Source organism: Euphorbia lathyris, chromosome 2, assembly GCF_963576675.1.
Source record: "Euphorbia lathyris chromosome 2, ddEupLath1.1, whole genome shotgun sequence".
Classification (NCBI taxonomy): Eukaryota; Viridiplantae; Streptophyta; class Magnoliopsida; order Malpighiales; family Euphorbiaceae; genus Euphorbia; species Euphorbia lathyris.
Window position 1 is genome coordinate 56,914,685 of NC_088911.1, and position 25,883 is coordinate 56,940,567.

At 37.4% G+C, this 25,883-nt stretch overlaps 1 protein-coding gene across 5 annotated transcripts; it reads left to right on the plus strand.

Annotated features, from left to right (window-relative positions):
• Positions 1–86: 86 nt before the first annotated feature.
• Positions 87–2,152, plus strand: LOC136220482 (transcription factor LRL2-like). 5 transcript variants are annotated; one of them, XM_066008294.1, is made up of 8 exons: positions 87–176; positions 500–875; positions 960–1,040; positions 1,153–1,269; positions 1,354–1,422; positions 1,508–1,573; positions 1,648–1,707; positions 1,793–2,152. In XM_066008294.1, the coding sequence occupies exons 2-8, from the start codon at positions 519–521 to the stop codon at positions 1,919–1,921; spliced, it is 879 nt and encodes a 292-aa protein (XP_065864366.1). In that variant the 5' UTR covers positions 87–176; positions 500–518; the 3' UTR covers positions 1,922–2,152. The 5 variants fall into 5 exon arrangements, with proteins under 5 accessions (XP_065864366.1, XP_065864368.1, XP_065864365.1 ...); XM_066008296.1 differs by having other exon boundaries at positions 98–176; positions 503–875; XM_066008293.1 differs by having other exon boundaries at positions 103–258.
• The last annotated feature ends 23,731 nt before the right edge of the window (positions 2,153–25,883 follow it).

The window sequence follows — 25,883 nt, forward strand, 5'->3', positions numbered from 1 at the left end:
GTTTATGGGCTTGGACTTATCGGCCCATATATCTGGGGACCAAATAATAGGGGTAAAAACGGAAATAAAGGTTTTCTTGCAGCAGACATGTATGCAAAAACGGTCTGTTCTGTTGCATTCGAATATGGAGTAGTACGTACGAATCCCAGTGCGAGTGCAGAGAAGAGAGAATAGTGGTAATCAACAAAGCCTAACCTAAAAAGCAATTTCGTTTCTTAGTTTCTTATCTTTTTGTTCCTTTCCCTGGAAGCTTTGGAGGTGATTCTCATTATGTGTTCAATCTCTTCTCTATACCATGCTTTTCAATCATAATTTCTTGCTTCTTTAATTTGACAGACACTGTATTAGCATATTTCTAAACCCATTTGCTTGTTTGAAGTTATAATTTCAACTTTTGATTCTCATTTTTCTCTTGTCAGAAATTTTTATGTATTTTGCTTTCGTTCATTTATTATCTTCCTCGATTGATGATCTTGTAACAATGATTTTGATTATGCAGCAGTTTCAGATTTGGAAATATGGAAGGGCAAAATGAGTACGATCACTCTCTCGAGCTGATGTTACTAAATCATGGGGGAAATGTTAATGGAGATGACCGCAACCAGGCTAATGCTTTGCCTCTACCACCGACCTTTTCCGATTATTATGAATTTCTCACAGAAAATTCATCTCTTATTCAAAAAGCTCCTACTCATGTTTTCGACAGCATCTCTGCTCCTGTCAGCGATCCCTGTTTCATTCAACAACCTATGTCTCAATTCCAAACAGAACTACTGATGTACCATAATCAAGGACCTGCTCTTGACATGGATGCTTGGAAATTGAATCCCCATTTATACATGTTCAACTCCAACAACCACCAAGCTTTATCACTGGTTTGATTTGCCTCGGTTATGTTTTTTCAGATTCAATATCTTCATCAATAAATTGAAGTGCTTTTTTTTTTTTTTCTTTTGAAGCAGCTAAAATGCTTAGAACAATATGATGAGATAGACCCCCAGAACAAATTCAGCAGTTCACGAGATCAGACCCAAACCCAGGTTAGCTTTCTTAAAGTTAATACGAGTTGTTGCTCAAGAAATCATTCAAGCATAAATCTGTTTGGGAATTTAACTTCTCACAACACAATTTTGTGCAAAAATCTTGGTACAGAGTCATTCTTCATTGACACAAGAAGCAAGTGGAGCAACTGGTAATGTTTCGCGCAGTCGTCCAAGAAGGAAAGTGGATGCATCTGTTTTTCGACAAAGAGTTTCTTCAACTGATCGTGTAAGGGATGTTCTAAATTGTAATGACACACACACTGACCTCATTTATTCTATAAATAATCCTGAAATTCTTGTACAAATTCAGAAACGCAGAGAAAAAATTGCTGAAAGGGTGAAGGCGCTGCAGGAGGAACTTCTTCCCCAATCCGTAGAGGTACATACCCCAAGGAGTTTTTACTGCTTATTTTTCATGTTCATGAAACCATAGTTGATTGTCCTAGTAATTTTTTTTGGGGCAGGGAAGTCAATCAGCTGTTATGGATGAAATTATTGAGTATGTCAAGTACCTGCAACTGCAGATGAAGGTCAATTTCTCCTCATGCATTCATTCAAAATTTGGAGTATTTTGTTCCTAAATCATGTCAAATAAACTGTGCAGGAATTAAGTAGGACCAAATTGGGGGTCGACTTCCCTTCTTGTCCTCCAATTTTCAACGAGGTATAGTATAGTATAGTATAGTATAAACATTGTAATCTCAGACTTTGATGTTGTCTGATATAATTTGGTTTGCAATTATGGACAGACAATGAACGAACCTGTGGAGGAGACATTAGCAAAGCTGCTGAAAGTGGATAAATGTGCTGCAATTAAGTTTTTGGAGAGCAAGGGGCTTTATGTAATGCCCATGGATTTCGCTGACAGTTTACAGTAGTAAACCATATACAAGTTCAACAGGTTTTATCATCTTCCTTTTTTTCTGTTTTTGTTCCTACTGGATATACACTATCAATGCTTCTGTTTATCCGGACAATATCAACTTTGAAATGCCAGTTTTGATTGGTATGATTTTCATTAAAAACTTTGGAGTTTGGAACATTGGAGAGCTGCCTGTTAATTTTCTTGATCACTATATTATATTATTAACCAAAATTCAGCATTTGTAATAATGATTGTGATACTTCTCTTGATGAATTTCCTGGTATATGCTTATACAGACACAGATATCAGCATTTAATTGTCAAAATCGAGATTGGTTTCAAATCTTAATATTATAAAAAACAAAAAACTTAAAATAGGAGTCCAAAAATAAAAATCTAATTTATAAAAAAAAGTCATATAAACTGCATACTTAAAATTTAAATTCAAATCTAATGCAATCCAAAAAAAACCAATCCACAAATCATTCATCATCATCAATGGCATTATAGAATTAATGTGTTGATGATGTTAGAACTTGGTTGAAGATGTAATTATAAATGCTCCATCGTAGAAAAGAAAGAAGAAAGATCTATAAAAATATAGAATTAATCAGTCGATTTATTATGCAAAAGGTCCTTGTATTTGAAAAGTCACGACAACTCAAAAGTTTTAGTGTAATCTCAATTTGAATTATTAATTTTTTTATTCAATTAGTTTAATCTCTATTGTTGTATGTGAAGCAACCAAAAGTCATACATGAATCTTGCCTTTAATTGAAGTGTGCAGATTCCAAAACTCTTAATTGGTGTCAGTTTTTTTCTCCTAATGATTTTTTTAATTTTTTTTATTCATTTAGTTTAATCCCTATTGGTTGTATGTGGGTTCACCAAAAGCCATTCATGAATCCTCTTTTTAATGAACTGTACAGATTCCAAGACTCTTAATTGCTACCAGTTTTTTTTTCTCTTAATGCATGAATTGGTAGAATCGAGTGACTCGGACGATTCAGCCGATTCACCACCAAATCGTCTGATTCACTACTGATTGTTGATGATTTCGATTTTTACCTATATAGTGGGCTCGAAATGGAGCCGATTCGACTTGAATCGTACAATTCAAATAGCGAATCATACTATTCTAACAACAGTGGCATTAAATAAAATGATATTGAAGTTGACCACCTTCTTTTAACATAATGATTCAGAAGATTTATGGCACTTCTAAGTTATAAACAACAAACAACTATCGATACAAAAGTCTTGTTTATGTACTTCATGTGGAGAAGATGGCAAATTTACATTTTTTTTACTCTGTTAGATATCGAAAATGAAATTAATATGAAGGTAAAATAGATGATATGAAAGATATGATAATAATGTAAAAGAATACGTTGACATGTCAATTTATGAAGAGAGCTCTTTTTGTTAAGGAAAACTTACGGAACACTAAAAAATAATTTAAGATTTGTTAGTACATTCAAAATATATAATGATTTTTCAAAATTTTGGAATACGACAAAATATTATTTTATCTCCATTCAATATAGTATTTTTTAAACTCTGAAATTTATCTTTTTTAGAAAGAAATTCTATAAAAGAAAACTAAAGAGTGTTTAGTTACCTACTTTTCACCTTATAGTTGAAACGTAGCTTTTTACAAAAACAAAAACAATGAATCTTTGTTTTTTGGAAAGCAGCTTTTCGTAACAGCAAACATCAGTAAACTAAATGTGTCCTAATTTTTTGATGCATTATGCAACATTCGAGATTGCTATATAGTTATAAGAAAACTCTGCATATTTTTTCAATTGGTAGGCAAATAATAAAGAAACAATTTTGCATAATTAATGCATTTACTGCTGATGAGGAGTGTGAAATGACCCATTAGATCCAAACCGATCAACTCAAGATTAGCAAGATCCATTAGGCCCGTAAACCCACCACCATCTTATAAATACCCCTACAAAGAGAAGGTACAGGATGTTGGTCCCGTGTAATTAGTTCCAAGAGGGGGTTAGAAACTAATATAACTTTTTCGTTTTAATTATGCTGACTTAATATAATTCTTTGAGTTTCACAACTCAGTTTTGGTCAGCACGGCCGAGTGAGGCGTAAAACGGCTTTAGTCAGATACTGACTAGAACTGTTTTACTTGCGAGTTGGGAAATGACACTTTTATGGTCAGCTTCCAACTCAGCACTCTGATTTACTCAGTGTCAGCTTAAACAATTTATATACTGAGTAAATATAACAAGCAACACATACAGATATATATTGAGAGAGAGTTAGAAATTACTCAGCACAACTTATCCTGGTTCGGCCTCTCCGCCTACGTCCAGTCCCCAGAATCCCTCCGGGCTTTTTCAATCCAATACTAAGCTCTTTAAAGGTAGGGCACAAACCGTTTACAAGGCAGTTGAATATGCAAGAGTATCTTCCTCTATTCGTCTACTCAACTCCTACTAAGTGCTATAACCGAACACCTAGATTTCTCTACCACTGAGTACTTAAAACCGAGTACTCAACACTGTTGAAACACCTTTCCACAAGATTTTGATTTGACAAAATCATCCATGATTAAGAGGCAATTAAATTTAAATGCTTTGATTTAATTGTACTAATGTGTTTGTTCAATATTGAGTGCAAGAATATATATATATAAAGTAAAGACAGGACAAAAGTCAGCACAAGCAAAGCTGAGCAAAACGGAAACTCAATGTAAGCGGAGTGGAGTAGAACTCAGAAGCAAAACGAAGCTGACTAAAGTTAAAGATTTCTTCAGAAGCGGTTAAACAGAACGGAGCTAACCAAGAAGGAACTCAGCTCAGAAGTTGAACATCCAAAGATAAAGCTGAGTGACAGTCAGGACAACATGAAGGATCCGTTCACTAAAGGACAAAGTCTGCTAATCTTCTGCACCAATAATTGGAACCTCGAAGACACACAAAAGACTAATTCCAAGAGACATGGGTCATTGGATTATTGGTAAAAGACAACTGGCACAAAAAGACAAGCCAAACGCAAGAAGACAAACCTGACGCCTGAAGAAAACAGAGAAAGGGAATGGCGGAACAGTCTGAAGCTGACCATAAATTGTTCCCCAAAAGAGCTGTTTTGGTGTTAACGGTAACAACAATTCAAAGGATCCAAATCTGCAATTTCCTTCTATAAAAGGACAATGAAGAACCTTGGATCATCACTGAAGCATCAAGAGAAAAATACAAAGAGAGAAAATCTTGAAAGCACTCAAATACAAAAAGATCTTACACCAATTTTTCTATTCTCTGTGTAAATACTAGATTGATTGTTGTGTAATCATCTAAAGTGTTCTTTAGTATAAAAAGAACAAGTTTCGTGATCAATAGGAATATTGAGAGTGTTAAGCTGAGTGCCTGGTTGTAAGCATTTAGTGGTAGAGAAATCTAGGTGCTGGGTTGTAGCACTTAGTAGGAGTTGAGTAGACGAATAGAGGAAGGTACTCTTGCATATTCAACTGCCTTGTAATTGGTTTGTGCTCTACCGTTAAAGAGCTCAATATTGGATTCAAAAAGCCCGGAGGACTCTGGGGACTGGACGTAGGCAGAGAGGCCGAACCAGGATAAGTGATACTGAGTAATCTCTGAACTCTCTCTTATATTGTATGTGTTGTTTGCTATATTTACTCAGCATATAAATTGCCTAAGCTGACCTTGAGTAAATAAGTCGTGCTGAGTTAGAAGCTGACCTCCAAGAGTGTCAATTCTTAACTCACAAGAAAACAACTTTAGTCAACATCTGACTAAAGCTGTCTTGAAATATATCTCACCAAGCTGACCAAAAGCTGAGTTAATAAACTCTCAAAATAACTTCTAGTCAGCTTAATTAAAACGCGAAAAAGTTATATTAGTTCCTAACCCCCCCTCCCTTGGAACTAATTACCAGGGACCAACAAGTGGTATCAGAGCCTAAGCTCACTACTCAAAGATTTGACAATCTTGAGCTGATCCCTAAAAATGGGTGAGAATAGCACTCGGTTCCTTCCAGGAAACCAAACAACAGATATACTCCCTGAGGGACTATCAATCACTAGACCTCCCCTATTCTTTGGGTCAAATTATACATTCTGGAAGAATAGGATGAAAAACTTTATTCAAGCCACAAAGATGAGTGCATGGCTTGCAATTGTTCAAGGTCCACATGTGCCATACAAAACTGTTAACGATGAGAAAATTGTTAAAAGTGAGGCTGAGTGGATAGAGGATGACCTCAGAAAATTACAAAATAATGCTTCGGCTATAAACATGCTTCACTGTGCGTTAGATGTTGTAGAATACAATAAGATTTCAGGTTGCGAGTCAGCACAGGAGATTTGGAAGAAGCTTGAAGTAACCTATGAAGGCACAAGCAAAGTTAAGGAGTCTAAAGTCAATCAACATATGAGACTCTATGAGCTGTTTGAGATGAATGAGAATGAAGACATCTCAGAAATGAACGCAAGGTTCACAAATATTATAAACGAGCTAAAAATGCTTGGAAAGAACTTCACTGAAGAGGAACAGGTGAAGAAAATTCTGAGAAGTCTGCCTAAGAGTTGGTAAGCAAAGAAAACAGCCGTAGAAGAAGCTCAAGACTTGACTACCTATAAATATGATGAGCTGATCGGATCCCTGCTGACCCATGAAATCTCTATGAAAAACTTTGAAGCTAAAGAGAAAGAAAAATCAGAAGATAAGAAACAAAAGTCACTTGTCATGAAAGCTGACTCGACTGAAGCTGAGTCAACTGATGACGAGGAAATAGCCATGTTCACCAGAAAGATGAAGAAGCTGTTCAGAAGGAATGATAGAAACGACAAAAGGTCATTTAGAAGAAATGACAAGTATAAAGCCGAGTCAAGTGACAAGTACAAGAAGGACATCTCGAAGTCTGTCACATGCTTTGAGCGTCATCAAACTGGGCACATCAAGTCAAGCTGTCCCAACCTCAAAAAGGAGAAGAAGGGAAGCAAAAAGGCTATGGTAGCCACATGGAGTGACAGTGATGTGTCAACATCATCCGAAGCTGAGCAAAATGAAACAGCCAACATATGTTTCATGGCAGATGATGGAGCTGACCAATCCCAATCTGAGCAAGCTGACCTCTCTGAAGATTCCGAGCAGGAGGAAAACAACAATGAGGTAACATCCTTACTTTTGCTTAGAAATGAAATGGTAAATGCCCTGAGTGACTTATATACACTAACTAAGAAGTGTAACAAAAAGATTAAGGCACTCAGCAGGCGCTGTGATGAGATTGAAGAGGTCAAACTGAGTGACCTCCGATATCTTCTCCAGGACAACTCTGACTTGCATGCCAACATGCGAATCTTACATAAGTTTGTCACGGAGGTTCAATCTGAGTCAAAAAAACTTAGAAAGGATATCACAATGTTACAGAGTCAAGGGAAGGGCTCAAATAGAAATAAACCCCATGCTGAGTACGCAAATACTACTTAGCATAAGCACTTTACTCAATGTGAGTGTTGTGGAAAAAGGGGACACACAAAGGATGTGTGTTGGCATAACAAGCGGATTGTCCAATGTGACTTCTGCGGAAGAAAAGGGCATACCACAAAAGTATGTTGGCATGCCCAACACAATAATGCTGACCATACTCAGTTCAACCCACAAAGGGTACCTTTTTGTGATTTCTGTGGTAAGCCAGGCCACACCATAAAAGTATGCCGTCACAAGTTAAAATATGATTTTGCACCTGTTTATACTAACAAGAAAGGACCCAAAAGGAATTGGGTACCTAAAAATGAATAGTTTAAACTGCAGGTCAGCTTGACATGCGTGGAGAAGTCAAAACTATGGTATATAGACAGCGCATGCTCAAGGCATATGACAGGTGATGAAACTCAGTTCATCACACTAGAGCTTAAACGAGGTGGAAGTGTAAGCTTTGGAGACAACAAGAAGGGTAAGATAGTCGGCTCAGGTACTATCGAAGGTAACCCAACTATTAAGTCTGTCTCCTTAGTTAAAGGTCTCAAATACAATCTGCTGAGTGTAGCTCAGCTTTGCAAGAGCGGCAGAAAGGTTGTATTTGATGATACTAAGTGTCAAATACTCGAGGGAAATACAAATGAATTGATTCTAACTGCCCCTCGTGTAGAAAATGTATACATGTTAAACCTAGAAAAACAGTTTTCTAAAAACATATGCTTGGTGTCTAAAGAGGACAACTCCTGGCTATGGCATAGAAGACTTGGGCATGTCAGCATGGACCTTCTTGCCAAATTAGCTAGAAAGCAATTAGTTGAGGGATTACCCAAATTAAAGTTTGAAAAAGATCAACTGTGTAAAGCTTGTCAGCAAGGCAAACAAACTAAAAAGTCATTTCATAGCAAAAATATTGTCTCAACCAAAAGACCATTGGAATTACTACACTTGGATCTTTTCGGACCTATCCAGCCACTCAGTTTGGGAGGTAAGAAACTTTCCTTGGTTATTGTAGATGATTTCTCTCGGTACACTTGGATCATCTTGCTGAGCAGCAAGGATGAAACTTTTGAGATGTTTACCACACTGATTAAAAAACTTGAAAATGACAAAGACCTAAGAGTAGCTCACATTAGAAGCGACAATGGTGGAGAATTCAAAAACCAACAGTTTGATGAATTCTGTGAAACCAGTGGTATTGACCACAACTTCTCTGCTCCTAGAACACCTCAACAAAATGGGGTCGTTGAAAGGAAAAATAGAACTATTGTCGAAATAGCTAGGACAATGCTGAGTGAAAATAGGCTTCCAAAGTACTTCTTGTTGAAACACATTTCCACAAGATTTTGATTTGACAAAATCATCCATGATTAAGAGGCAATTAAATTTAAATATTTTGATTTAATTGTACTAATGTGTTTGTTTAATATTGAGTGCAAAAATATATATATAAAGTAAGACAGGACAGAAGTCAGCATAAGTAAAGCTGAGTAGAACGGAAGCAAAGCTGAGTGGAAAACAACTCAGCATGACAGAATGGAAGCTGAGTGAAGTAGAACTCAGAAGTAAAACGAAGCTGACTAAAGTTAAAGATTTCTTCAGAAGCGGTTACAAAGAACGGAGCTGACCAAGTATGCACTCAGCTTAGAAGTCGAACATCCGAAGACTACGAAGAAAGCTGAATGACAGTCAGGACAGCATAAAGGATCCGTTCACTAAAGGACAAAGTCTGCCAACCTTCTGCACCAATAATTGAAACCTCGAAGACACCTAAAAGACTAATTCCAAGAGTCATGGGACGTTGGATTATTGGTAAAAGACAACTGGCACAAAAAGACAAGCCAGACGCAAGAAGACAAACCTGACGCCTGAAGAAAACAGTGAAAGAGAATGGCAGTGCAGCTGCCCAGAAATTGTTCCCCAAAAGAGCCGTTTTGGTGTTAACGGTAACAACAATTCAAAGGATCCAAATCTGCAATTTCCTTCTATAAAAGGACAATGAAGAACCTTGGATCATTACCGAAGCATTAAGAGAAAAATACAAAGAGAGAAAATTCTGAAAGCACTCAAATACAAAAAGATCTTACACCCACTTTTCTATTCTCTGTGTAAATGCTAGATTTATTGTTGTATAATCATCTAAAGTGTTCTTTAGCACAAAAAGAACAAGTCTGTGATCAATAGGAATATTGAGAGTGTTAAGCTGAGTGCTTGGTTGTAAGCATTCAGTGGTAGAGAAATCTAGGTGCTGGGTTGTAGCACTTAGTAGGAGTTGAGTAGACGAATAGAGGAAGGTACTCTTGCATATTCAATTGCCTTGTAATTGGTTTGTGCTCTACCGTTAAAGAGCTCAGTATTGGATTCAAAAAGCCCAGAGGACTCTGGGGACTGGACGTAGGCAGAGAGGCCGAACCAGGATAAGTGATACTGAGTAATCTCTGAACTCTCTTTTATATTGTATGTGTTGTTTGCTATATTTACTCAGCATATAAATTGCCTAAGCTGACCTTGAGTGAATAAGTGGTGCTGAGTTAAGAAGCTGACCTCCAAGAGTGTCAATTCTCAACTTACAAGAAAACAACTTTAGTCAACATCTGACTAAAGCTGTCTTCAAACATATCTCACCAAGCTGACCAAAAAGCTGAGTTAATAAACTCTCAAAATAACTTCCAGTCAGCTTAATTAAAACGAGAAAAAGTTATATTAGTTCCTAACCCCCCCCCCTTGGAACTAATTACCAGGGACCAACACTTCTGGGGTGAAGCTGTTCACACGGCATGTTACATACTGAATAGGGCTCTAGTTAGACCTATACTTAAGAAAACCCCATATGAGCTTTGGAAAGGACGAAAGCCCAACATTGGATACTTTCGTGCCTTTGGGTGTAAATGCTTTATACTCAATACAAAAGACAACCTTGCTAAATTTGATGCTAAAGCTGACGAGGCGATCTTTTTAGGGTACTCAACAAACAGTAAAGCATATAGAGTATTTAACAAAAGAACTCAGGTTGTAGAAGAGTCTGTGCATGTTGAGTACGATGAAACTGACCCTACAGGTAAGCCAGCTCAGCCTGAAGAAGATGAACCAAGCTCAGCTTCCGCTGATCAACCAGAAGCCTCTGTGTCATCTATACAGGAGCTGACCCAAGGTAAGCAAGAAATTGAAATATCATTTGCTGACCAATCTATTCCTGTAGAGATTGTAGAAACACCTCTTCCAAACGACTCAACATTGCCCAAAGAAATAAAGATCCCAAGAGGACATACAGAACATGCCATTCTTGATGCTGCCAACAACAAGTTGATGACCAGAGATCAGCTTAGAAAATACCTTAGCAATGTTGCCTTCGTCTCAATGCTTGAGCCAAAGAATTTTACTGATGCTGAGCAAGATGAATATTGGATAAATGCCATGCAAGAAGAACTTGATCAATTCACCAGAAATGAGGTATGGGATCTAGTACCTAGACCTAGGAATCAAAAGCCCATAGGAACCAAGTGGGTCTTTAGAAATAAACTAGATGAGCATGGAAATGTGATTAGAAACAAAGCTCGACTTGTAGCCCAAGGCTATAGTCAGCAAGAAGGTATAGACTATGGAGAAACATTTGCACATGTTGCTAGGCTAGAAGCTATACGTATATTGTGTGCCTATGTTAGTTTCATGAATTTTAAACTATACCAAATGGATGTGAAAAGTGCATTTCTTAATGGCCTTATAAACGAAGAGGTATATGTTAATCAACCTCCTGGGTTTGAAGACTCAAAGTTTGCAAACCACGTTTATAAACTCAAAAAGGCCTTATATGGCCTGAAACAAGCTCCAAGGGCTTGGTATGAGAGGTTGACCAATTTCCTGCTAACCAGGAACTATGTCAGAGGAAAAGCTGACACAACCTTGTTTATTAAGAAAAAGGGTAAACATACCCTACTTGCACAGATATACGTAGATGATATAATATTTGGTGGTACTAACGAGTCCTTGTGCAAAGAATTTAGCCACCAGATGCAAACTGAGTTTGAAATGTCAATGATGGGTGAACTCAACTTCTTCCTTGGACTTCAAATCAAGCAAGGTAAGAATGGCATCTTTATAAGTCAGTCTAAGTACACCAAGGAAATGTTAAAGAAATTCAGCATGGTAGATTGCAAACCAATATCAACCCCCATGGGTACTGATATTGTCCTATGCAAGGATGAGAAGAGTAAGTCAGTTGATAGTAAACTCTATCAAGGTATGATAGGTTCTTTACTCTATCTCACTGCTAGTAGACCGGATATTCAATACTCAGTATGCTATTGTGCTAGATATCAAGCTGACCCCAGGGGATCTCATCTAACTGCTGTGAAAAGAATTTTTAGATACTTGCAAAGCTCAGTTGATGCAGGTCTATGGTATCCAACCTCAAATGACTTCACACTCATTGGATATACTGATGCTGACTATGGACGAGATAAGCTAGAACAGAAGAGTACTTCGGGAGGATGTCATTTCCTTGGAAGTTGTCTAGTATCTTGGTTCAGCAAGAAGCAATCATCTGTAGCTCTGTCTACAACTGAAGCTGAGTACGTGGCTGCTGGAAGCTGTGTTGCACAAGTCCTATGGATAAAGCAACAGCTTGAGGATTATGGAGTCAAAACAAAGACAATAGAGATCAAATGCGACAACAAAAGTGCCATTGATCTATCTAAGAATCCAGTCCAACACAGCAGGATGAAGCATGTTAGCATAAGGCATCACTTCATCAGAGACCATGTACTAAAAGATGAGATCAAGCTGACCTATGTGCCAACAAATGATCAGCTTGCAGATATCTTCACTAAGCCCTTAGCACGAGAACAATTCAATATACTGAGGGAAGCCATTGGTATGTCAAATCCACTCTAAATAATTCTGTATGATTGAATGACTGCTATACTGAGTGGAAATTTGAATGAATGTGCAAATGCCATGCTAAGTAAATTAACAATAAATATCTACTCTCTATTAAGTTTAAAAATAGAAAAATAACCTCATGCTAAATAGACATAAACATTGAGTGGTTATACTGAGTAGATACAAATGTTGAGTAAATATCATATGCTGAGTAGATAGACATATTGAGTCATCATCTTATGCTGAGTAGAAGCACATACTGAGTGCTCAAACGTATGCTGAGTTATTTAGAGATAGACAAAACATGGGCACTCAACATCACGAATGCTTCGAATTCTAGAAAAATCAAAAAGAAACCCACTCGCGTAAAATGAACCTACACGTGTAACCTCTGGCACCTTGGAAAGACGCACATTAATGGAAAATCCCATGCGCCGAAGATGTCATAAATGACAGAATCTTTGTCGGTTGAACGTCCCTAGGTAAAACGGCTAGTTAATGAATAAGGGCCGCCGTAAATCTATATAAAAAGTGGAAGAATCCCCACTCTTCACTCTTTACGCTTGTAATCTCCTGCAATCAAACTTCTCTCTCTCCTTAAAACCTCAAAACCTTCAACAATGGCTTCCGGCAAAGACAAAACCCCTAAAACTCAAACCTCAAACAAACCCACTCAGGCTGACCACGCGGGTCCTTCGATGCAAATAGAAAGGAAAATGATAAAAGTACACAAAAAGGTCAACAATCTGGAGGTTCTGAAATGCAGATGGTTCTCTCCAGGATTCGTCACCTCTGAGAAGCCCTTTTGTGACTGGATCGAGAAGAACAAGTGGACTGGTCTCTTCTCTCTCTCGGGAACAACCTACCCTAGGTTAGTACGGGAATTCTACTCAAATCTATATGTTGATGAAGATGACTCTGATTATTTGGAGACCACGGTTAAAGGTCAAAAAATCATTGTCACCCCTTCATATCTAGCCACCTTACTAGATTTACCAGACGAAGGAATTGAGCTTAGAACAACAAAGGAGAAAGTGCCAAAAGACACGACTGAGAAGCTCAAGGGGTTCTGTAAACCCAAGGATCATAAGGGTGAAATACCCAGCACCTGTATGGGTAAAGAACAAAAGATGGTCCACTACATGCTGACCAACTTTATCTTCCCTAAACTCAGCTCAGCTTCATCCGGCTCCAACTTCGAGCAGTGCTTCATCTAGCACATGCTGACCTACACTCCACTCAATCTTCCCGTCTTCCTAGTTGGAGCTCTTCAACGAGGTGGTAAGAAACTCCGCTTGGGATCTCTAATCACAAAAATTCTCGAAGACAAGCAGATCGAGACGAAAAATGAAATAAGTAGCTTGGGGAGTGAAATCACTGCAGTTCTGCTGGATGGACTGTTATACAATCAACCCTTGAAAGGATATGAAGGATCTGGAGATGCTGAGGAAGATGAAGAAGCTGAGCAACCAGATGCTGAGCTTGAACATGAACCTGAAAAAGAAGTGGAGACTCATACTGAGTCTCCTAAGATAGCTCAGCCTGAGCAGAAGAAGAAGAAGAGGAAGGCTCTTGAAACCTGCTCTAAAGACATCCATGCTGTCCCCAAAAATGTGAGACTTGTGTCTCAGGAAAAAGCTAAAGCTGACAAGGCTAAAGAGCAAGCTAAGTTAGCAGAGAAGAGAAAAAGGCAAGAAGAGCCTCAGGATGAAGAGGAAACCCCTGAATCCCCTTTGATGAAAAGGAAGAAGGTTAACACCTTACAAATAGTTGAAACTGCACCACTCGATGAGGCTATCTCTACAGGTCATGGAACTAACCTAAACGAAGCAGATGAGAAAGGAACTGAGCAATAAGCTGTAGATGAAACTCATGCTGAGGAAGAAGTTAATACTGAGCAGGAAGAACATACCAATGTTGAGAAATCTCAAGATGATGCTGAGCAGGGAAAAAGAGAAAGTAATGATGTTGAGGGTCATATTGAGCAACTTGTAGAAGAGGAGACAGTTGCTACTGAGTCCAGCGATGAAATTCCAGCTGACCCTTCATCCCCAAAAGCTCCGACATGACGAAAACTTAAGAAGAAGGCGCAAAAGCAAATTGATCTCATGGACGACTTTCCTATTGATGAGCTTGAAACTGATCTCTCCATAATCCAGTTCCAGTACTTCTCGAATGAGACTGAGTCACCACCAGAAAAATCCTGTAGAAAAACAAGCCTCTGTTACTCAGGATGAGGAACAAGCCAAAAACCCTGAAGATCCAATCCAAGCTGCTCCAAGTGGCACACCTCCTGTTTCAACTTCACCTCTCCAAGCTGAGCAGATTAACTTGTCTAATCAAACTCCACCTTCAACCCAACATATTGATGACTCAGCTCCAGAAATCCATCAAAGTCCAATTCCCAATCAAGGTACTCAATCTGGCAAAGAACCACCTCCTCCACCACCATCAAGCTCAATACCAGCCTCTGAGCCTAATGCTGATCAATTTGCATACTTGAATGCTACTGAGTCAGGACGCCGTGTCATTGCTTCTGCTCAGTCCTTGCTTCAAGATTTAACCACTCCTCAAGCTGATGCACACCAATCCACTCAAGCTGAGTCCTCTCAACTATCAGGTATTGCTCAGCTTCTAAATGAACTCCGAGGCCTTAAGGATCTGATCAGTGTTATTACTGCGGTTCAAACTCAGCAACCAAATCAAGGCCATATAGCCAAACTGACTGAAATGATGCTGACAATGGCAACCCATATGAATTCGCTTGAAGGCAAAATTCATCAACTGTCAGAAGTCAATCCAGGGTATGCCACTTCCACTGAGCTTCAAAGCTATTTTGCTAAGCTATCAGCGGAACTGACCACCTCTAGCACAACTGCTAATCCTGAGTCTGCTACCTCTGCTGAGTTGCAAGACTACTTTACCAAGCTAAATGCTGAGCTGATCAAATCGAGTACACCCGGCAATGCTGAGTTTGCCACCTCTGCCGAACTTCAACAATGCTTCACCAAGCTTAATGATGAGCTGACCAGTACACGTGACTTAGTATCCTCCTCTTCTCAGTGTACTATTGACCAACTAAGTGAAGCTGTTAGACTCCTCAACATAGACAGAGCACAGATGGATGTTGATCCAGTCTCCAACAGTGAACTCATGAGCTTTTCACAAGCTATAATGAAGGCAATGCGCATCAGTAATGCCCAGCGGATGTTTATGATTCTGCCTTGCTCAAAATGTACCATTAATCATTTGGTCAGCTCACCGCCTCGCTCACCTAGCTCAGCAAATCCCATGAATGCCTCCTTAGCATGATCAGCAGCTCCCTTCGGGTTCCTAGGTATGTCCAGGATGATAGTGTACCAGTAATTGATGGCTTGGGTGAAAGCACTAAGAAGCTTCAGCGCTACTCCCATTATCTCTCATCTGCAGCTCGAAATGAAACCTTCCTCTACAAACCCGATGATGGCAAAACGGGGGAGACAAGTCAAAAAGGAACTCAGTCTGCAGGTAATGCTTCAGGGAATAAAGAGAAAGGCAAAGGAATTGCTCAAGATGATCACTCGGCTCAGAAAAAGAAGAAGTAGAACTAGATATAGTCTAGTGAATGTTGTTTGTTTAGAACTTGCATAGAAACATTTATATGTTCTGCCTTATTGGTTAGCTTTATATTTTCTTATAAAATCTATGGCAAGTACAATTTCCTCAAACTGGTCGATCAAATTGAACAAACAAATTAAGAAGTAAAGAATACTCAGTTATAATAACACCTAGGTAATAAACTGAGTAAAAACATACTTAAATGATCAGATCTTGAAAAATCCAACATTTAACTAAATCAGCATACACAAGTGTCTTAAAACTAATCAAACATTGGAAAGTTTAGAATTAAGTTAAGACAACATATGCACCCCTTACGGGGGAGTCATTTCAAAAATATCAATCATGGGGTAACTTATAACTGAGTTCCGTAATTACGTATTTTGCCAACATCAAAATGGGGGAGTTTGTTGAAACACCTTTCCACAAGATTTTGATTTGACAAAATCATCCATGATTAAGAGGCAATTAAATTTAAATGCTTTGATTTAATTGTACTAATGTGTTTGTTCAATATTGAGTGCAAGAATATATATATAAAGTAAAGACAGGACAAAAGTCAGCACAAGCAAAGTTGAGCAAAACGGAAACTCAATGTAAGCGGAGTGGAGTAGAACTCAGAAGCAAAAAGAAGCTGACTAAAGTTAAAGATTTCTTTAGAAGCGGTTAAATAGAACGGAGCTGACCAAGAAGGAACTCAGCTCAGAAGTTGAACATCCAAAGATAAAGTTGAGTGACAGTCAGGACAGCATGAAGGATCCGTTCACTAAAGGACAAAGTCTCCCAATCTTCTGCACCAATAATTGGAACCTCGAAGACACACAAAAGACTAATTCCAAGAGACATGGGTCATTGGATTATTGGTAAAAGACAACTGGCACAAAAAGACAAGCCAAACGCAAGAAGACAAACCTGACGCCTGAAGAAAACAGAGAAAGGGAATGGCGGAACAGTCTGAAGCTGACCATAAATTGTTCCCCAAAAGAGCTGTTTTGGTGTTAACGGTAACAACAATTCAAAGGATCCAAATCTGCAATTTCCTTCTATAAAAGGACAATGAAGAACCTTGGATCATCACTGAAGCATCAAGAGAAAAATACAAAGAGAGAAAATCTTGAAAGCACTCAAATACAAAAAGATCTTACACCAATTTTTCTATTCTCTGTGTAAATACTAGATTGATTGTTGTGTAATCATCTAAAGTGTTCTTTAGTATAAAAAGAACAAGTTTCGTGATCAATAGGAATATTGAGAGTGTTAAGCTGAGTGCCTGGTTGTAAGCATTTAGTGGTAGAGAAATCTAGGTGCTGGGTTGTAGCACTTAGTAGGAGTTGAGTAGACGAATAGAGGAAGGTACTCTTGCATATTCAACTGCCTTGTAATTGGTTTGTGCTCTACCGTTAAAGAGCTCAATATTGGATTCAAAAAGCCCGGAGGACTCTGGGGACTGGACGTAGGCAGAGAGGCCGAACCAGGATAAGTGATACTGAGTAATCTCTGAACTCTCTCTTATATTGTATGTGTTGTTTGCTATATTTACTCAGCATATAAATTGCCTAAGCTGACCTTGAGTAAATAAGTGGTGCTGAGTTAGAAGCTGACCTCCAAGAGTGTCAATTCTTAACTCACAAGAAAACAACTTTAGTCAACATCTGACTAAAGCTGTCTTGAAATATATCTCACCAAGCTGACCAAAAGCTGAGTTAATAAACTCTCAAAATAACTTCCAGTCAGCTTAATTAAAACGCGAAAAAGTTATATTAGTTCCTAACCCCCCCTGGAACTAATTACCAGGGACCAACAAGCACAACTCTCTCAATTTTACAATTGATACAAACTTGTTCTTTTTCAGACAAAGAACACTTTAGATGATTACACAAATCACTCTAGCTTTTACACAGAGATAGAAATTTGGTGTAAGATCTTTTTCTTGTTTTGATGTGCTTTGTATGTATATCTTTTTCACTTGTGTTTCGGCAAAGGATCCAAGAAGTGTACTTGTCCTTTTATAGTTGAATTCTGAAGACACAATCATTTGAATTCGGATCCATACGTTGAATTCAAACGGCTCTTTCTTCCGACATTGTTCTGGTCAGCTTCAGATTTGCAGGCCAATCCTGTCGTCTGAATTCTGTAGGCGCCAGGCTTGTCTTTTTCTCGCAGGTTTGTCTTGTAGTGCAGTTTCTTCATTTAGCCAGCGGACATTTGACCCATGCATCTCAAAATTAACTCTTTGCGTAATTTCAAGGTTTCTATTATTGGTGCAGACAGTTGTCGGATCTTGTCTTTTAGCAAACGGATCATTCGTGCTGTCTTAAAATCATTCAGCATGACTTTGATAGCCGTTGTCTTTGATTGTTCCCAATTCCCATACTGAGTTGCCTTTCACTCAGCTTCCACGGTCAGCTTCATTCTGCAAGATATAGTTCGAAAGAAAACTTTTCTTCTTTTATGTTGGGTTGCTTTTCACTCAGCTTCTACGGTCAGCTTCGTTCTGTAAGCTTCGGTCCTGAAGAAGACTTTCCTTCTTTCGTACTGAGTCATTCTTTACTCAGCCCGTGCTATGTTATTATGCTGACTACGTTCTGTCTTAATTTGATTCATGTTCTTAAATATTTTTATTCTTAACATTGAACAAACGCATTAGTACAATTAAATCAAAGCACTTAAATTTAATTGTCTTAATCATGGATTAACTTAAATAATTTTGTCAAATCAAAATCATGTTGGAAAGGTGTTTCAACACAGGATCCTCTTACTCTCTCACTCTATCTCTTTCTACATTCTCTTTCTAACCCTTATACTCCTACTAACTTGCACCAGAGTCTACACACGGGGTAATCCCCAGTGCAGGTCTGGCGACCAAAACGACAGTAACATAGTGAGGCTTGAAATCTCATATCCTCATTATTTTGTGCGGTGAGCATGGAGTAACATATGATTCCATACTCACTTTTCAGTTAACCTATCTCTTCTGTTGATCACGGATCGAGATACATCAAATTTCAAGATCGCAAAAATCTCTTACTTGAAGAATTTTGAAAATTCAAGAGCTAGGATCAAAGCTCTCCACATAAGTTCCAGATGATGGAGTTTTAGCATGATTTTCAATGCTTCAAAACATCTAAAACAAATAAAACACCGATCCTCACGTATCTACTATATGCAATTTTAACTAAGGTTAGAAAAATTAATATTTTTCATCAAGGATTGAGAGCATTCCCTTTAAACGAGATTGAGGAGTTGAAAGGTGAACCCCCTCTACTTCGTCACTTGCGGAATAGGAATTGATGCTATCTAGATACAAGAATCAAAACTAATTTGATTTTGCTCTTCAAAAATAAAAACAGAGATGAGAGCTTTTTCTTTTTCGACTTGATGTGTGAAAAACGAAATTCATAGTTGTGTGGGGAGAGGGTTGGCCAAATTTTACAATAAGATAGGGAGAGTGGGTGGTTTCTTTTCCTTAAAATACTCATTCATTATACTTAATATCTTTTTTTTTGGTAGGAATACTTAATATCTTTTTAATTATTTTGTTAAGTTATTTAATTAATTTTAGATAATTTAATTATCTAGTTAATCTTAATTAACAAAACATGAACATAATCTAATAATGATTTATATACATATTACTATGTATTAAATTAATTCATGCAAATTAATATCCAACATTAATTTACTTAAACTATGTGGACCATTAATTTAAGTGTCTTTTAATCAAATCCAATTTGATTAAACATATACTTACTTAGAAATAATAATATCCAAATTATTATCTAACTTTAAATGAAAGCATTATATTAAAATTTATACATATAAAATCTAATGTTATAAAGTTCTAACTATAATATAATATTAATTTCTTTTATATATATATATATATATATATATATATATATATATATTCTGAATTTACATTTCCAATTTAATCTAATTAGATTGAAACTAAAACTCTAGATTGAATTTACCCTTATTCATTTTCCCATTTGGGCCAAACTGAAATTGAATTCAATCCAATTGAATTCGCTTGTTCATCTGGGAACCATTCTTAAGCAAAACCTTGATTTTGTAGTAGTTCCATTCCACGAGCGACCCAGATAGGTATTTTCTAAATGTGGTGGTTAGACTGAACTTCCGGTTCGTCTAATCCTATCATCAGTAGGTTTTATCCTACCTATATGACTATCCAACTCAGATATTTATTTCGTGTTCAACGACTGAGAACCTAATAGTAACCTCATAGTAATCCCTTGCAAAATGATATCATGTTGAACATGAGGCACGTTACAGTTATCCTTATATAGTGTTTAGATATTCCTTGATCTCTTAGTGAACTGCTCAGTTCGAATAAGCAATATCCAATGCTTCATTTGGGTATGGTCACACTCTTCTCAGTTCCACTAATCAAGTGACCGGTGATATCTGCTCTTCCTTTGGGTGAGTAGCAATCCCCGCACTTCACTCATGGTCCCTTAACATGATTGAGTACAAACTTGGCTAATCCATACTTAGCACCAAGTTACTGGCCCGTTAGGCGATAATAAAAGTACACTACGCCATTTCTCCTTTCACATGACACAAAATATATGACAGATATTTGTTTTCGTGTCGTCTGAATGTTTTTCGCGACACTACTTTCAAGTTATGTCATCTGAATGCTTATGCGAAAAGAACCTCAAAGCACATGGGGCCTTATGATGACACACGTCTGTCAACTAAAGAAAACGCATTTTTAATTGAAAGTTGTTTAACCATCAGATGACACTTGTTATATATGACTGTCATGGTTGTTTGAAAACAAAAAAAACGGCAAATGAAATTAAGTTACGCGGCCAACCAAAACGCATCTCCAATGTAAGGCGCTCAAAACGTTTGACTAATATTTCAGCTCATATATAAACCCAAACCTAGAGAGTAAATTAGGTTTTTTCTCCAACTCGATGATCCAGGCTTCAGCTCTCCCATTCCTCTCTTTGGCTATCTCCATGGTAGCTTTCTACATGCAAATCTCTATTTCTGATCGATCGAAACACAGAAATGGTAAGCCATATTTACTCTGTTCCTCGATATATTAGGGTTTCATTGTTCCGTAATCTATCTTTTCCTCATCAAACCTGTAATAGTCATTAGATTTACTCTTGCGGATGTGGATTTCAGCTGTTGGAATAAGGATGTATTAATTGTCAGACTTACCAATGAAAATGTTAGATCTTTCGCTTAGATACACTGATTTCTTTGTATTAATTGTAAGATTCGCTAATAAAAAAGGGTGGGTCTTTATCTTACCTACATTGATTTTTCCATTTCAATTCATGTTACAGGTGGGCAATATGCTTTATGATGCTATTGTGGGTGATGCTGAGATAGGTATATCTTGCACTTTTTATTTGCAAATATTATTAACATTAGGGATTATGAACTGATCTGAGTCTCTTTTTATTTGAAAATAATATTTGGAGGGATATTAAGAATACTTATGTACATGGGAAGATTGATTGAAGAATATAACATGAGAAGATTTCTTTAACTTATTCAGTATATGTGATTGATTGTTATCTTATTCGAGAAATGTGTTCTGTTTATAGTTATGAAGCATGTTCTGTATGCTCTTATACTTTAGATGTTCAGTGAGTATGTTGTATTGGAATTGTGGCTAGTTGTTGGTCTATTTGTTGTGGGTAGCATAACATGTCAAACATTGTATAAATGTCCAATAGTTATAACAGAATCCCTATTAACATGCTCTTATTTATTAAAGTGAAACCCTTGGCTACTTGAAGTGAAACAATTGCATAGATGTTCAATACTTTACGAAATGGACGCTAGGGAACTATTTACAAACTGTTTAAGTCACTCTATGACTTAAAACAAATATGGGCAATTTATAAACTATGGTTTTATCTACCTTATAGTCTTACATCCCAGTTGCATAGCAATTTCTAATGTTGATTGAATGGTTAAGTGATTTCTTTGGATGGACTTCGCAAGGTCAGAATCAATGCATAAATGTTCGATAGTTGTTTTGAACATACTCTAACTTATTGTTGTTGGTCTATTAGCATGCTCTTATTGCTTGATTTATAGTTGAAACATTGCATAGTGAAACCCTTATAATAGTTGAAACAAGTTCCTTGTTGATTGATTTATTCACATTTTAGAATGTTGTATGTGGCTAGTTGTTGTTGGTATATTGCATATGGGTAGCATAACATGCCAAACAAAATTCCTATTAGCATGCTCTTATTCATTGAAGTGAAACCTTTGGCTACTTGAAGTGAAACAGTTGTCTTATTGATTGATTTATTTAGATTTTAGAATGTTGTATTGAAATTGTGGCTAGTTGTTATTGGTCTATTGCCTATGGGTAGCATAATATGCCAAACACTGCATATATGTTCAATAGTTTAATAGAATCTGTATTAGCATGCTCTTATTTATTAAAGTGAAACCCTTGGCTACTTGAAGTGAAACAATTGCATAGATGTTCAATACTTTACGAAATGGACCCTATGGAACTATTTACAAGCTGTTTAAGTCACTCTATGGCTTAAAACAAACATGGGCAATTTAAAAACTATGGCTTTATCTACATTGTAGTCTTACATCCCAGTTGCATAGCAATTTCTAATGTTGATTGAATGGCTAAGTACTTTCTTTGGATGGACTTCGTAAGGTCAGAATCAATACATAAATGTTCAACAGTTGTTTCGAACATGCTCTAACTTATTGTTGTTAGTCTATTAACATGCTTTTATTGATTGATTTATTTACATTTTAGAATGTTGTATAGTTGTCATATGGAAGAAATACTTTAGATTTCATGTTTCAATTTCTAGGTTCAATACTTATGTAGAAGAAGTTCGCACATATCAATTTGATGGATAATCTGATTGGGGTAGGGGATTAAATGAAATAGCAAAGCTTAAGGGCATCATTCTCAAAAGTTTATGTGGGTTGTTTCAGAAGTAGATCAATTTCTATTTCAAAACATAACAAATTATATAGTAAACGAAATCTACAAAAAAACCTCTTTCCAAGTTAGACAAATAAGTTAGGCCTAGAAGACTTGTATGTTGTCTTCAATTTCCTAGTTGGTGGCCTAACCTTCTCGAAAACTAAGGGGAACTTAATATTCGAGTTGTGCCTAACCTTCTTACACATCATGCCTCCCTAAGCTTGCATGCTCTTCAATCCATCTCTTGGCAATTGAATTAAATATTGCCCTGTTGCTGATGTATTGCTTAGCAATATGATCTTGCCCTGTAAATGACTCCTCACTGAGGGGCTCTACCAGCAGCCCATATATATGTCATAGCAGCTAAAAAATGCATAGATAAGTTAGATAAGTGACATGGATGATAAATAAAAAACCATTGGGAAATCTAACCATGGCATCCGGATAGGAAGGGCAAACAAGGAGCTGGGGAAGAGATATCATCCCCAAAGGACTAACATTAGGATGATAAATCCTAGTCTTGAAGTGAAACTGAGAATAGGAATAATTTGATCAGTTTACATGCATAGTATTATACATAACATTATAATGTATTAATATGCTTTATGTTATTACAGTTGGTGGTGTGCGGGGGAACCCGAGACAGAAGCACATTTCGATTTGGTATACACCTCCTTCATAACGGGTGTATTGAGGACCTTTTATCATGAAAGACCATCTTAACCGGTCTCCATTTAGAGGACCTGTGTAGCAGTAAAGCATGAATTACTTGAAGAATAAGAAGAAGAATAACACACAACTTGCTGGGTGAAAGAAAAATGAGATACCTCGACAACTGAGGAGCCACCTAGGTTTCTCCTGCCCAACTCCAACTTCATGTGTATGTGGAGGAGTTCACTTTCGGATTGCATTGTATTCTTAGGGTATAAGAGTTTATGGACTTCTTTAAGTTTAGGGTATACCCCAAATTGAAGAAGTCGTTCTATTTATAGTGGTTATAGGATGGAAAGTGAAAGGTCAATGGGAAGGGGAAAGGGTGGAGTCTGATGCTGCGTTAATTGCATTGGTATTGTGGCTAATCAATGATTTTTTTTTGCATTGTAGGTAACAAGACAATTGGGTAATACTTTTTGGGGAATAGAGATGAAGCATTTGTATTTCATATCGAGTTAATTGCTATTGATTTTATTGTTCACTATATTCAACAATTGAATTGAATTTGATGTGTGTGTGTGTGTGTGTGTGTGTGTGTGTATATATATATATATATATATATATATATATATATATATATATAGAATTTGATGTTCATTGAGTACTATTATTTCATTATTCAGGTACATACATAATTTGCTTCTAAATGAAACCCAGAAATTTACAAATGAAAAACCAGGCAAAGAAGAAAGGAAGCCAATTCAAATTTAAAAAAAATGTCATATAAAGAAATATAGGAAGACAAATAAATGAAACGAATCTGTCATCTGAAAAAAATCTCCTGACATAATTGATTAGGCTCTATGTCATTTGTAAAATGCTACAATGACGGAAATCATTACGCAAATTGTCATCACATTTATCAATATCCCAATTTTCCATAAATTTCTTGGCATTTTTAATTATTAGGTTGTCATTGAAGGGTAACATAGGTGATGGTAATAATAAATAAGTTGTCATCAGAATACGCGTAAGATGACATCCTACCAATAGACTGATGTCATGTGAGGTTGATTCAAATGATAGAATGCAACCATCGTCTGAAGGGCCATCAGACGACAACGAGCCCCGTGACAATTGTATTTTCTTCCAGACGACGGTTTCGAACCGTCATCTAAAGGGCTTATCGGCGTAGTGATATGTAGTGTCTCATTCAAGTCCCTTAGTGATTTTGGGTTTAAGGATTCATCTATGATCGTTACATGAGAACCACTTGTCACTTTAGATCTCTTGATTCTATTCGAGCTGACCCCTCTCCTCCAAAGGCTAAGAAATTGAGAAGACTTAAGAAAAAGGCTCAGAAGTCGCCAATTATTGATCTTTTGGGTGATTCTCCTCTGCGGGATCCCATTACCGATCTATCGGATATGCAATTCCAATTCTTTTCAAATCCCACTGAACCCTCTCCACAGGAACTTCAGAAAAAGCAAGCCTCTGTTACTCATCCTGAGGAACAAGCCAAGTCTCCGGAACATCCAATCTTTGCCGAGCAAGAGCTCGATGTCCAAGCTGCTCAAAGTGAAAAGCATGCTAAGGAAAATCCTGCTCAAACTGAGTTGACTCCTCCTGCACCAACTCAAACCAATATTGAGCATATCACTATCTCTGTCGATCCACCTCCTGCCAATCCAATATCGCAGAATGTTGAGCAGCCTGTTTCCACTGCTAATCAAGCTCTTAATCAAGCTGGCCCTTCTAAGTCCACCGGAATTCCGGCAACTGAGAACATTCCTGAGGCAACATATACCTATCTTCATGCTACTGAGTCCGGGCGTCCATTATTGACTCCGCTCAAACTATTCTCCAGGATTTGAACACTTCTCACGCCGATGTTGCTGGGTATGCAAATGTTGAGTCCCCACAAATCTCGTCTATCACTCAGCTCCTCAATGAGATCAAGGGTCTCAAATATTTAGTAAGTGTAATGACCACAGTCCAAACACAACAACCCAAGCAAGAATCCATCGTCAAGTTGGCCGAATTGCAGTTAATGATGGTGAATCACATGGATTCCCTTCAAGGCCAAATTAATGCTCTTTCTGCAGTCAACACAGGCTATGCTACCTCTGCTGAGTTGAATCAACATTTTACCAAGTTGAACTCTGAGTTGACCGGCACTCGCGAGCTAATCTCCTCAACTTCTCAATGTTCGGTCGAACAAATTAGCGAAGCTGTCCGTCTACTCAACTTGAGTAAAGAGGAAATGGAAACTGGTCAACTCAAGACCAACGAACTGTTGCAATACTCTCGAGCCACCTACAAACATGTGCACCACACAAATGCCCAACGTCAGTTTTATGATTCGGCTTTGCTTAAGATGTATCATCAAGCTTATGCTATGCTGACTGACACTATCACATGGGTAGG

Bases quoted from the DNA above. Each gene is read 5' to 3' on its own strand.
- LOC136220482 (XM_066008294.1), top strand. From the start codon at position 519: ATGGAAGGGCAAAATGAGTACGATCACTCTCTCGAGCTGATGTTACTA. The intron at 1,270-1,353 runs GTAAGGGATGTT...GTACAAATTCAG, and splicing joins GAGTTTCTTCAACTGATCGT to AAACGCAGAGAAAAAATTGC. The intron at 1,423-1,507 runs GTACATACCCCA...TTTTTGGGGCAG, and splicing joins TTCTTCCCCAATCCGTAGAG to GGAAGTCAATCAGCTGTTAT.